General features: G+C 45.2%; 1 protein-coding gene across 1 annotated transcript in view; it reads right to left on the bottom strand.

The window, feature by feature from the left end:
- Positions 1 to 225: 225 nt before the first annotated feature.
- gpc3 (glypican 3) overlaps positions 226 to 14,142 on the bottom strand; it is a 124,475-nt gene continuing 110,558 nt past the window's right edge. The window contains exon 8 of the mRNA XM_069670119.1: positions 226 to 2,164. Within this exon, the coding sequence (XP_069526220.1) occupies positions 1,989 to 2,164 (176 nt within the window). The 3' untranslated portion in view covers positions 226 to 1,988. The remainder of the gene's footprint in view (positions 2,165 to 14,142) is intronic.

Here is a 14,142-nt window from a genome sequence, read left to right as displayed (position 1 = left end):
GACTGCCTATATCGCCTGCTTTAAATTCATGTGCTCGGCTAATGAGAGTGCTTACATGGTGGATGTTTCCTTTAAACTACGGTTAATAAAAAAGTACAAATCACAAATAATCTTTTCCTTCGACCTTTATGTCTCCTATTATGATATCAAACATTAGAGAAGAAGACCTCACATGTCTCATGTGTGTTAATATGAACACATGTAGATGTAGCAACAAACAACACAAAAAGTAAAACATGTTTAGTTTATTACACATCGTACTCGTCTCATCAGAATCCAACTGAAAAAAAAACATGACATAATACTTGGCAATTAATTCTTATTAACCTCTAATCCCAGGTCTGACATCAGCTGTTTGTTGGTTCATGGCAGACAGGTCACATGACCAACACAGGTGTAACTAATAACATTAATTAAGGCTGCATTCTGTTGAGGTGTTCCAGTGTCAGGCGCCTTGAGCTCTGCATGCTGGCTCACTGACTCGACTTACTGACACACATTAATAAGCAGGTCTCTCTTGAGGATGAGACCACGTGTCTTAATGAGATTACCTGTCTCAATAAAGGCTCAATAAAAAATAAACAGAGCAGAGAAGAGCAGTAGTTATTGTTATGAGTTAAACCTGGGCTTTTCCTGAAATTATTCGTTATTCATCTGTTTATAGGTGAGCACTGCAAATAACTGGCCCTGCTTTCTCGCCCTAATGTCAGCTGGGAATTGGCTTCTACAAGCTCCGACCCTCAATGAGAAGCGCGTATAGTCGGTGGAGGGAAGGATTAAGAGTCTGGTGTGAGTGCAGCTACGCTCACAGCTGCGTGAAGTCAGTTGAGTGGCAGCAGCAGATACACTTTCGGTTTTCAATTAGCGTCTTTCCAAACATCCATCACACTTCCTCCAGTCTAAACAAGGGAGCTGGAGTCCAGTTTTCACCACATTTCATTTTAAAAAAGCAAACAAAATTAAACAAACCTTGAAAAATATGAATACTTTAAAACAAATCTTACAAGAACAAATGAACACAAAGCCCAGCCTTCATAAATTACAAAATAAATGTACACATATGTTACATATTTATGTTCACTATCACTTCCCCCTTTACGCACAGTGCTAAAGAATAAGCTAGAAATGCAGCAGTGTTTCACGGTTGAGCTAATAATTCTTCCCACAAACTACATTTTCCTGCCAATATTTCAAATAAACATGTTTTGTAAACATGGCACCAACACATCGAACATCCGTCTGTACAGTTATCAGGCTGGTTTGGAGACCTAAACTCCTACAATAGCCCTCGAGTCTGTTTCATCGCAGGGCTGTTAAAGTCATCATCGTTACAAAATAAAGCACTCATCATGTGGGAGTGTGAATCAGTCTGATGTAATTAAGCTATCACTACACAAAGAATGAGAGAGAAAGAGGGAGCGCTAAGTAGTAAGGTACAGTGCATCTTTAAATGAGGGTTAAACCTCAGTCTCTGGGAATATGTTCACAACAAGTCCCCAGCTGAGGTCCGGTCCTGGCAGGAGATCATTCACCGCCGTGGAAAGAGCAGCAAAACATTTTCTTCCTTACAGATTGTTTCTGCAGGGCAGTAACTCGTTGCAGACTGGGAGAGGGTGCTTTTTATAAAGCTCTGTTGTGTGTCTGTCCCCCATGTAGCGCCTCTCCTGCAGGTCCAGGACAAAGCTGTCTAATGATGAGGGCCCCTGTCAGTTATGATACAGAAGTCAGTATGAGAGCAGTGAGGAGGTGACACAAGAGGGGTGTATCAGAGGGCAAGGTTCATATTTACACAGTGCCCCAGGTTTATCTGGTGTGCTTTCAAAGGTTTGTAAGAACATCCAGTGATTTTAAATAAAACAAAACAGACACACGAAGCATTTTTTGTTGTTCATGCTTCCTTCGACGAGCCGCTGAACTTTACATTGAGGACGGGAACTAATTAATCCAAGGGGAAAAGATGGCGGTCGTATACAGGATGAGTACACTGGTCAGTGGCGGCAGGGCAGGAGCAGAGTAAGCGTCAGAGGGAGGGTCAGCACCAGGTAGCTCCTCCACAGCGGAGCCGCAGGTGAGGAGACGCCTCCGACCCCGGCTGTGGCCAAGCGAGGGGTCAGCAGCTGCTCCTGGAAGGCGAAGTCGTCCATTGCCACGTTATCAGCAAGGTCTGAGAGGGAGACAGACGGAGACGGAGGAGATGGATGGGAGATAGCGAAAGGAGGCAAAGAATGAAAAATATGAGAGAGGCAGGAAGAAGGATGGAGACGATTAGACCCCAACACTGTCACAAAAGCTGAAAAACATGTGTGGTATGTCTATCATCCTTTCGCATGATGTCTTACACAGCTGTAAAAACAATGTTACATTGCGAGAACGAGAAACACAAGGCCTACATATAACCAGATGTCACAGATTATTGTTGCAGACACACGCTGAATCACACAGACACATATTTTACTGCGAGTGAGTGTTGAAATGTTGATTTAAGTGGTGAGATGCTGAAAACAGAAAATAAAAATAAAAACCACAACAGCTGTACGAAGTGATGTCTACAAATCTGAAACACACAGACATCTTGAGTGCTGTGTCTTCTCCTGACAGAAAATAAGTTCTCGGTTTAAAAAGTGAGGCTTGTTGTTTTTATTTAATTAGCCACAATAGACAGAACACATATCCATGTAAGAGATATTTACAGTGTGTGACAGGATGATGCCGATTCGAATGAATGAGTTGAATAAGTTTTGAAATTCAGGAGCCGGCAACACTGTTTCTAAATGTGACAAACGAGCTAACGTGTTGTTTTTATTATGTTTGAAACTTGTAAATGTTCACTCTGTTCTGTATTATGAAAGAAAAGCTGAACATGTTGGGAAATATGCTAATTGACTTTGTGGCCAAAACATAGGTGAGAAGATTGATACCACTTGAATGTGCAGAGACCGGAAAAGCAGCCGCTTTCATCAGTGGGCCATCGGCTCAATCACCATTGTGTTACCTCATTTGGTGATAGATAGTGACTTAATAGACATTTATTTAAATGAAGGAGCAGTTCTCCCCTGTAAAAAGCCTCTGTCAGTCAAAGGTGGTGTTCTCTGTAATCGATAGAAGCAATAATATTTGAAATTGGCGCCATAGCTGTGGAGAAAGTTGTACAAACAGCTCATGGTTTCGCTCATTTTACATTCCTACAACACCCAGCATGCACTGCGCTCCTCCCTCTGAAAGGAACGGCCCATAGAGAGACACTGGAGTGAAATACTACCGTTTTCGCTGCAGGCAATGGCTCAGAGCGGTACAGAACCCGACATACAACGAGGATATACCGGTGGATCGTCTAAAAAAATCTTCAGGTCTGCAGTCTACATTTCAAACCTGACGATTTAGAATGAGACATGACATCGGAGGGCACCCGAGACTGAGGAAGTGTAGTTTAGCGAGCTCCAGATGACGCGTTTTACGTAGTCTGGCGAGGTTTTCCAGGGCCCATTGGAGAAGCGGATAGCGTCCTCCAAAGGCGTTCCAAAGGTTTCTTACAACAATAAGAAAGTTCCCCATAATACCATGATAGGTCTGAGGTTGAAAATCTGCGAACTGGCCCTTTAAATGAAAATCTTCGAGATTATCACTTTAAGTTGTAATTTTAAAGAAAGCTACATGCTGTTCACTATTCATGAACGAACAGTATAAATCTTCCCTGTAAAACCCACATTTTGACATCTTGAACATATTAAACAAACACAATAAAGATGTGTTCATTCAAGTGCTGGTAGGTGTATTTTTAGCGTTCGGCAGAGCAAGGTTAACTGTTTCCCTCCAGTCCTTATGCTGCGCTAATAAGCTCTAGTTCTAGTTCTATGGTTTATCTGAGTTAGATAGTTACCTTGTAGTTTCTTGATTAACTGCATATGAAACTGAAGAAGCACTTTGTCTCTGTCGTTGGGTGTTTGTACTTTATACACGAAACGTAAAGTGGAACCCCAAACAGATTTGATAGAAACATAGATGACATTCAGGGACATTCATTTGTACCGTTATATGTAAAATATAAAACTTAATCAGCACCTCCCAGAGTACCAAAAAATGTCTCTTACATTGAATGTAATGTTTTAACTTCTGGGTGTACACTGTAGATTCAATATATTTCTTGGAGATTTCTGCATGACACTTTGCTTCACTGTTTTGTTAATCACATGCTCTGAGGTGCTGTGGGACTTTGGGCAGTTAATTTAGAGACGGTGTGCAGACGACTCGGGCTCCTTCCTATTAAGAAGTATAATGACGTGTCCACTGCAACCTGCCTATTATCCCTAACTTTCACCTCTCCCTCCACAACTGCTGTAAAGATGCCCTCGAGCAAGGCACTTACCCAAAGTGCTCGAGTGAGGCTGTTCAGTTTACAGTAGCCTGAGGTTTAAACTCCTCCTGTCAGTGTTTCTATGTGAAATCATCTGAGCTGGAAGGTTTTCTGAATTAAGCCTCGGTTAGATAATTAAAAGTTTAAACTTTCTGAGTTTTCACTGTGAATCCTGAACCTCTCCTCAGTCGCTCACTGTTCTCCATCTGCTCTGTACACTGCAGTGACTTCATGGTCACCTGCTGCTCTGCTCTTACTTACTGCTGTCTTACTGCTCGGCCTCCACAGCTGTTCTCCTACTGACGCTGAGCAGAGCTCTTCTTCCGCGCGCGCGTGTGTGTGTGTGTGTGTGTGTGTGTGTGAGACATATCCTGTGCTGCTTTGTCTGGTGGAAAGCTGTGAGGGAGACTGAAATAAGAAGGCTGAGTTATGAGAGAGGGCAGGAGGATATCAGTAATAAAGCTGCTCTATGGTTAGGAACGTAAACTATGGGCTGAGCTGTCCCCTGTCAGGGCAGATGCAGAGCACCTCTCCACACACGCACATACACACATGCATTTCTGACATACCTATTCGTCACACAGCCTTTGTTGCTGTGCAGCCATACACTCACCGTCCCATCTGAGCTCCTAAAATAACAGATAGCTCCAAATTCAATTAGCTGTCTCATCTGATCTGTTTACCGTTCTCCCTGGAGGGAGTGATCCGTTTGGGAGGAAGTGGCTGATCTGACCCAGTGTGTGATCAGAGGCAGCAGGAGCCTTTCTAAGCCTCGGCCTGCCCTCCTCCTGTAGAAACACAGAGAGCGGGGCCCTTCCTCCTGACTCCCTGGTGCCCAAAGCCCCCAAATGCTGCCAGGCATCTTAAACAGGGGAAGGAGGCAAATAAATAAACCTCCAGAGCGCCACACGGCATCTCCTATGAATTTCTTTGCAGTTACATCATTTGAACGACGGCCAGGGGACAATTAACTTTTTTTCTCCCCCTGTGTCCTCTGACATGGCAGTGGGCAGACATTCTTCAGGGCTCTGAAAGAACGATTTGTCACTGTCGACAGCGGCGCACTGTACTGCCGAGCCAATTAAGCTCAAGGTGCAATTCGATACAGCTTTTATATACACTGTGGATAAGAGCGAGGGCGGGGGGCGGCCAGGGGGGGGGATGCGCGTCTGCATTTGTGTGTTTGTGTGCGGATGATTGAGCGGGGTGTGCGCGCCCGTCCCCGTGTGTGTTTGTGAAAAAGCAGGAGACTAAGTGGGAGTGCATTGTGTTGGTGTGCTTTACAGCGGCAATAATGTGAGTGAAAAAAAAGAGCCAGGCTGTGAAAAAAATCCCTCAAACCAGGGGGGGGAAAAAGAGGTCTTTCTTGCTAGTTTAAACACTTTGACATGAGCAGCACCACAGAGGGGCCTTGTTCTGCAGGCTTTAAAACAACCCAACAGGGACTGAACACTATGCAAACTTAGATCCCCTATACTCCTACACAGGCCTGCGACTAATAATATCCTGGTATCATTAGTGATGAACACCTGTGCTGCTGTGAAGCACAGACACAGTGAGAGTGAAAGAAAACACAGACAGCAGTAATCCCGCTTCTTTTTCTTCTTCATCTTCTGCTTTTGGGGCCCTGCAGGGAGGAGCCAGGACAGCGGACAGGCAGCGACAATTAGGCAAATAGATGGATAACGTGGCTAAAAATAGAGCCACAATCCCAACTGTGATTAATGTGACAGATGTAGGCCCTCGTGGCTTTCAGCGGAGCCGAGCCCTCCTCCCGCTCGTCCATTCAGACCGTCCATTTTGAGACCGCTCAGAGGAACGCCACCTTGCTACCCATGCTGGCTTTATCGTGGCCTCATGCGCTCAAGTTACGACCCAGGGGAGAGGTCAACAGTCCGCCCATTGATTGGTTACGCGAAGGCTTCGGACTAAGAATGAGCAGGTAGGTGCAGTCACATGCGAGTCAACGGCCGGCTTTCACTGTTATGTTTTCTTTTGTGAACATTCCTCAGGAGGACAGACAAATAATTCAGACTGCGGTTTTCAGGGGCAGCGGATGTTTGTTTGGATCCCCCGAGCAGGTCAAACAGTGGCCGGAGTGTGTACAAGCATGTGTGTGTGTGCGTGTGTGTGTTCAGAGGAGAGGGAAAGAGGGAGGGGGAAAGAGTCTGCAGATTTGTTTTCAGCAGTGCTCGGTGCCTGAGGCTTGTCGTTTACAGTTCGCAGTTGTCACAACAAGCAAACTATGTCGAGAAATTGCAACAGTGAGTGGAAAGCCACATTTTCCAGCACACCACAACTACAGGTGATGATTACAAGATCCGAGAATCCCAGCTTCCTTTGCACTCACACATTTTCAGTAAACATGTGTTTTAAATGCAGATAAATAACTTGGAGGAGTCGCTGCACATCAGTAGCAGGTTGACACATTATCATAACCCCTCTGGCGAGTGTGTACCTTCACGGTCCAGTACAGTTTATTCAGTACATGTGTGCTATGCACAAAGGCCTTTTTTTGGTCAGATAAGTATGTGGAATGTTAAGTCTCCAAACACAGGTGCTCCTTATGAAATGGGAGAGATGGTTTAGATTGCTGCTACATTGGCAGACGATGTGCGCACATAACACACCTAAGCTGGTCAAATTTGATCTAGGTTTTCAAGATTCAACAGCTTAAAAGATATTACGGTTTCCGAGGTAAAGCAAATATTTTATCACTTGTCTCATCTCTGCAGAGCAAACCATTCCCTTAAACACTGCACTCAGCACATTTAGAGATTGACTTGGCTGGCGTGCATGTGTGTGTGTGCAGTCCTTTGTCAGGAGCCGCCCTTACAGCTGCAAGGAACACAATGGTTCTGTAACAACATGATAGGAGCTCCTGGATGGATTGATTAGGCCTTATCTTGCGGAGGGCAACAGATAGGGAGCTGAGAGCTGTGATTATTGGCCTATTGGTCACATTCTGTGAGTTGTGTGACTTGGCCTCGGCTGTTTGTCCAGGGACGCTGCCGATTCTGAGCTGGGAAGGAACTTAAGGAGCGGCGCAGGATGCTTCTGTCCCGGGCTGGCGGGAATGTGACCGTCTGCCTCCACACCCACAGGCAGACCACAGGGCCGCTCGGAGAGGCTGGGAATGTTGGGCCAAGACAAACTGGACGCCCAGAGGAGGCCCTGCCCCAGGCCTTCGCAACGGCACTACTCTCTGAGCCGCTCTGGCCTCCCAACCTCCACAACACTCACTGTTATTCTAGGCTGAGGGATCCTCCCACACAGAGGGCAAGAGAGTAAGACAGGGACTCGCGATGCCAAAGACGACTCGGGACATAAACAGACATAACGGAGTTTCAAAGGTTTAAATCAGAGGCGATTACATGGGGTTAGAGGGCTTACAGACGTTGAGCAAAACAGAAAACACAATGAGAACGGAGAGGGAGGGAAGGAAAGTCGAAATCCAAATTGAGTACGAAATGTTTGCTTGAAAAGTAGAGAATACACCCAGCTGTCAAAAGGGGATAACCAAACCTCACAGACACGTTCTACAACGTGGCTTTGTGGGACAAACGCAGTCAAAACCCATCAATTATCATGGTCAGTAAAGGGAGGTGGTGTCAGTGAGGGGATGACCAGCATGTTGCACCCATTAGCCTCTCCCTCTGCCGTTCAAATTAGATTTACTCTACTGTATTTATAGTCTCCACTTCCAGCAACAGCTAACGTGATCGTAGGAAGGAGAAAGAGAAGGAGCTCGAAGAGAAATAAAACTTTTAAATCAGAGACATAAATTTAAGAACTCCTCGAACTAGCACCGGCTCAGCGAGGGTGGAAAGTGTGTGCGCGAGTGAGAGGGGTAAAAACCATAACAAATCAAACATACAAAGAGTTGATTCTGCGCTGAGGGCAAGGGGCTCGCTCAGGGTGGGAAGCTCTGCTGCGTACAGAGAAGGCCTGTAACCTCCAGCAGCTCTGAGGTCGGTGTTGACGGAGGGTCAGAGGTTCGCAGGGAGCGCCGGTTAGGAGTGTTTCTGGAGAGCTGGAACAATGCTGTTTCTTATCAGTGAGAGAGAGACAGATTGAAAGAGAGAGAGAGGCAGAAGTGTTCAAGCACGGAGCCAAGCCGATGACCAGTGGGTCGGCCTTGGAGCTTGGCCTGGGGGACGTCACGGTCAGGGAGCCTCCGAGGAACACATTCCTTGGATACTATCTTTATCTTTTAATAATGAGGGAAGCTGACATCCCACACAGGCCTGTTTATGTTCCCCCGCTGGGCTGGGCAGTCGTTCCACTAGAGGAAATGTAACTGGCAGATTGAGACGCGTGTTTGTTGTGCAAGCGTCCCTGCCAACAAACATGCAGAATTCTCCCTACATTCCTGTCATGGAGAGGCACACTAGAAATACAGCCAAGAGTGACAATTTGGCCGGTCTGACTGTACACACAGAGAGCTCCTGTTGAGCTGTTTCGCTATCTGAGTCCTTTTTAGTGGTTAGCCTGCGGTTTCCTCCAGCAGCTCAGAGTCTATCGACAGCAGGACTCCTGCGATGTTCGCTGCATCGTTGAGTTGCTTTCAAGAATGGTCGGGAAAAACAAAGTGTCAGCAGGCCACAGGGAGGAGAAGATGGATGGAGGGAGAATTTAGGCGACGCAGGTGAAAGTAGAGGGTTTACACGTAAAAATGCAAACCCAAAACCCTCAACCTGGCTTTTAAGACATCCCCACAAAATGGCTGCTGTGTGTCATTGCGGCAGGGAGCAGCGTAGCAGCGGGCCTCGAGAATGGTCCCGCTGTGTGCAGAGTGTTTGTGGACTGTGGCTGAGCTGATGGACATGACCCAGGAGCGGGCCTGGAATCAATTTAGTGCGTCCAAAAAGTGCCTGTGAATGTAAATAAAGCTCTTGAGCAAACAAACGCTTTTCCAAGAGGCACACACAAACACAGAAAAAAAAAGCATAGGCCTACAAAATGAATCAAACGCTGGTGGGCCCCCCTCGTGTGGATGATGAGAACGAGTCGGCTCTGTGCTCTTGTATCCACAGAAATTAAAACCAGGGCTCTTCTTCCTGCCTTCTGGCTAATCTTAAGGGTTTTATCCCTGGATTGGTTTGAGAAAGCTCCATGGCGGAAGAGCAACAAGAGTCCAATAAGGGGGTAACTTCATCCTTGTGTTCCTCTCCTCCCTTTTTCCCCTCTTTTCTCTCCCTCCACTGCCACCACTCCCAGCCCTATAACTGGGGACACACAGGGCCTTGTGGCGGCTCCACGAGGAACCAGAGAGAGAGAGACTGCACTGACTCTAACTAGCCAAGCCTGTTTACACAGATGGTGGCAAGCTTCATTATTTTTGTGAGGGGCGTGGAGGAGGTGGGGAAGGAGGAGGATTGGCTGAATTTACAGAGGTTGTTTATAAGCTCAAGGAGGGACGGGGGGAGAGGACATTGGGTCAGAACACTTCCAGGGTGTTACACATTATCAGGCTCTGCACCAACACCACCCGTCAACCACTCAGCAGCTTCTCCACCACACAGTTTCGAGGTTTTCAACAGTTTTATATGAAAAATAATTATTTTTCTAAGTTCATCATTAATCATTGAGAAGATAACACACATTTTTGTTGGCTACAGAACGATCATTTTGTCAGCCAAAGATGAGAGGGGCAGACATTTCTTCCAAGTCTCACTGGAATGAAGATTTTGATTTGGAGCGAGGCGGCAGATCGCCTTAAACTAAACAAAAACATCTGCTCTTTTATCTGAATCCCTTTTATCTCTGTGGAAAAAATGATTCACAATTATGCTGTTTTATTGCGCTGGTTGCAGAAACATATTTGCGGAGATCAATTGTTTTTTATCACAACCAAAGCTTTCCGGGAGGACTTTAGACGGGGTTTGATTGTCACTTAATGTTTCAGGGGTGTAATTTGGATTTGGCATAAAATAACAAGACTACACAGCCGAGCTAGCGTCTCTGTCAGGCTGTACTGAAGCTATGTGCTGCTTTGAAGTACACAAGCATACAGTGCTAACATGCTGATGCTAAGCATGTTTATCATAATCACCATCTTAGTTTAATATGCAGAGATGTTTTAGTCTGGATCAAAGATTCGATTAGCAACAGTCACATAACACAGTACATAACATAACACAGTCTATATAATCATAAATCAATTGAGATGTATTTAAAGGCTGCCAAGGCAGATCCCTAACGCTAAGCGGCTAGCATGGTTAAGAAAAAGCTAAAAACATTTCATGTTAAGACCAGAATGAACAAACAGCTGTTCGGTTTGAGTCCAACACATGTGACTCTTTACAGTTCTGAGGGTAACACAGTCGATCAGTCCACACAAGGATGCAAGAACTTCACAGTCTCAAAGATTCTTTTCATGCTATATATTTTTGGCTGACCGCCAGGGTCAGCCCTACAAACAGGGTCTGTATGTGACTGACTGACTGACTGACTGATGATACTTTCACAGAAGTAGAGAGAGAGAGAGTTATGACATCGCAATGGCGAATTATGCCACATATTGGACCTCCACTGACGCGACTCTCTGTCTACATGGCTCTGGATACTTTGTTCGGGGAGTAGGCGGGGCTGCTCCTCAGCTGCTTGTCCGCTGTTCTCACCTACAGTACGTCCGCAGCGCGCGGGTAGTTTCTGGTCTTTGTTTTAAAGATTGCCGTGGGTTGGTTTTAGAAACGGGACCTTAATTTAACACGCAGCGAAAACAACCAAAGAGACAAAGAGACGGAGCGCAAGGGAGGGGGAGGGAGGGGGAGATCGCACCCGAGTTACGTCTGTAACATGATGTTATTTATTTATTTTTACTAACATATACACTTATGGCCTGTGGGAGACTTATGACTACTTTTATTTAAAAAAAACAACAATGGCCCAGGAAACACTTCAAAATAAAAGCATTGTGTACAACACGGGAGTCAGAATTTCAGATCGGGCTTTTACTTTGAAAAAACATACCGGAAGTGTTGACCTACTTTACTCTCCATGCCTGTGACTTTTACTACAGGAAGAGATGTTAATATTGCTGTCAGAGATCAATAGGACTCATTACAATTCATTTTTACCGTGTGTTTTGGCCGAGAACTGCACGCGGCTCATGGTAAAAATAGGCGAGCCTCCTCGCGTGACACGCCAGCACTCTCTGTTTTCATGCATTAAAATGAAAACAAACATGTCACGCAGCTGTCATGCACACGCCACGCTTCCAGTGTTGTCCGCAAAACCGGTTTTGACCTAGTCTTGTTGGTAGATGATTGAGTCGGGATGGAAGTAGGAATCAAACACTGACACTCTGGGAAGTTTGCATGTGTTCTGTATCATCAGCTCTGCTTGCAGTCAAAGATAAAGAGCATTTAGGCCATGTGGGCATCCAAACACCTGCACTCCACCTCACACATCTGCATCGTCTGAGGTAGTTTCCCTCTGTCTCACGCCTGTGGCACGCATGCCCTCTACCTGGCAACCACATGTGGACGCCTGTTTAACTCAAAGGACATTCACGAGAGCAGTGGCTCAGATGCTCAGCTTTATTAAAGTCTATGGAGCTTAAAGGAGGAGGAAACAGAATCCATGGCGGATGCATCCAGAGCTGCCAGGGCTAATGTCAACAGTGTCTGGATTATGGCTTTTTGATGAAGACATGTAGCAAACACTGCTGCGGAGGACCGGCGCCGTGTGACTCACCTATCAGGTGCCGGGGGTCAGGGGTCGCAGCTGCAGTTAATTAACATACCAGGTTCTCGTACTGGCAGCACGTACGGCTGTCCATTCGACCCACATACGGAGTAAAGAATGTTTAGGTTTCCCCGTGTATCAACCTTTAGAGTTATCAAAGGTGTTTTTGTCTCTCTGTTCTTTCCCCACATTCTTTCATCACATTCTTCTTTCTTTTACACGCTCCTTTGTTCTAGCCACAAAATTTGTTGCAGACCTGAAAGGTGAGCCCAGCCCAGACTCTCATCTTAAGCCGCGTGTTTCACATTACAGGAATATTTCCACTTTGTATTTTGCTAACCCCCGGTGCTGATAAAATGCTCAAGAGCTTCTCAAAGAACGGCTTTCCTTCTGGGCGCTTACAGTGACCGAATGTCTGAGTACAGTAACATAACAAGAGGCCTATTCACGCGGCTCCTGCTGAGCATGGCGAGGTACGGCACACAGTAAAGGGCCGACCAGCTCAGCAAGAAAACACGAGGCAGAGCTCTGGGCTGCTGGGCCATGGCAAAGCCCACCAACACTTGGCTTTCAGACTTCTGAATGTTTCCAAACTGCATCAAAAACTCATTTTAACGACTTATTTAGTCTAGCAGTTAGCATAAGACTGTTAAAAAGCCATCTCTGTAAGTGGCTTAGTTTTGAGTGGTGGAGGTTATGAAAACAGATTTCTGTGGGGTTTTTTTCCACATTTTTTCAGTGTAAATCATTTTGTTTCAAGAACCAGTTTGAGTCAAGAAACATGACTCTGACACTTGTGAGAATTATGTGCTGTGTTTCATTGTGTTGCCACTTGTTTTATTATTTAGTTCTGGAAAGCAACATTAACCGTCACCCCCAGCTTTTCATTCGTACAGTAAAGGACTCAGTACGGTGCTATCTGTGCTTTTGTCGAGCTGTATTTTGAAAATACTGCAGTGCAAATTTAAAGTGACAGTGTAGCAGAAAAACAAAGGAAGGATGAGGGAGCGAAAACAGGCTTATAACAGACTTTATGAAGACGGTGGCACAGAGGCTGTGCAGTCAGAGACCAGGTGGGCTCTAGGTGAGCTCTCATCGTGAGCAACAGACAGTCATACAGATTAAAGGATTTAAAACCTACTAACAGAGACAAACGTATTCTCTGCCAAACGCAGACATTATTGTTTGTGTGTCCACATACTTTTTACTGGAAGTATTTTCCTTTGTTTGAATGCAACAGGTTTTCTGTGACTTTTTAGTGTGTCACTACATAATCTATAGCTTTGATTGTGTAATTAAGACCCTCATTGGAGAGGCAAAGTTTAAAAAAATGACTTAAAGATTCAATCTTGAAGATTACTGTTTCGTTCTTATTGGCGGTACCTTGGGCGATAAACGGTTATTGTGACACTACCTAATGTAACCAGACGTCCACGGTTGGCTCCGGTTGTAACTCTTGATTTTCTCGCTGACGGTCGCTTTCCTTTTTAGACTGTTTGCTTCATCTGAGCGTCCAATTTGTTTCTTTTTCTTTGGATTTTCACTTATTTTAGAAGTTGTATCTGTAGTCATCCATCTTTTCTTTGTTTGTTCAGCCATAGTAGATTACTGTTTACTCGCAACACTTGCAGAGACCGGAAAAGCAGCCGCTTAGCTCCGCCTACCCTCTCTGGCAGACCAACCACTGCTGGCTGATGGAAAACGCGTCACTAACTGGGCGCCGCTTGTGATTTTTTCCACGAATGTCGCCACAGACACCCAGTCTGTAATAATACTATTTACTGCAAATGCAAAGCCTTTCATTGGCTCAATCACCATTGTGTTACCTCATTCGGAGATAAATTGTGACTTAACAAACATTTATTTACATGAAAATCTTCGAGATTAATACTTTAACGTGAGACTTTATGACTTTTGAACATAAAATGAAACCTTATTCAGTACAAAACACCGAAAGGTTTGTCTATTATCTGCAGCTTCAGGTAGCTAATGTTAGCGAACTTTAGGTAGATATGCTCTGTAAATAATACTGCTGACTCAGTTAGCTAACTTTTCTGACTCTCTGACGCTTCCCAACTTGTGTTACTGTCACCATAAGT

Source organism: Semicossyphus pulcher, unplaced genomic scaffold (genome assembly GCF_022749685.1).
Source record: "Semicossyphus pulcher isolate SPU_LCO1_2020_fin unplaced genomic scaffold, fSemPul1.0.p SCAF_2, whole genome shotgun sequence".
Taxonomy (NCBI): domain Eukaryota; kingdom Metazoa; phylum Chordata; class Actinopteri; order Labriformes; family Labridae; genus Semicossyphus; species Semicossyphus pulcher.
Note: the sequence above shows the minus strand (reverse complement) of the source record. Positions and strands in the feature narration are given on the sequence as shown.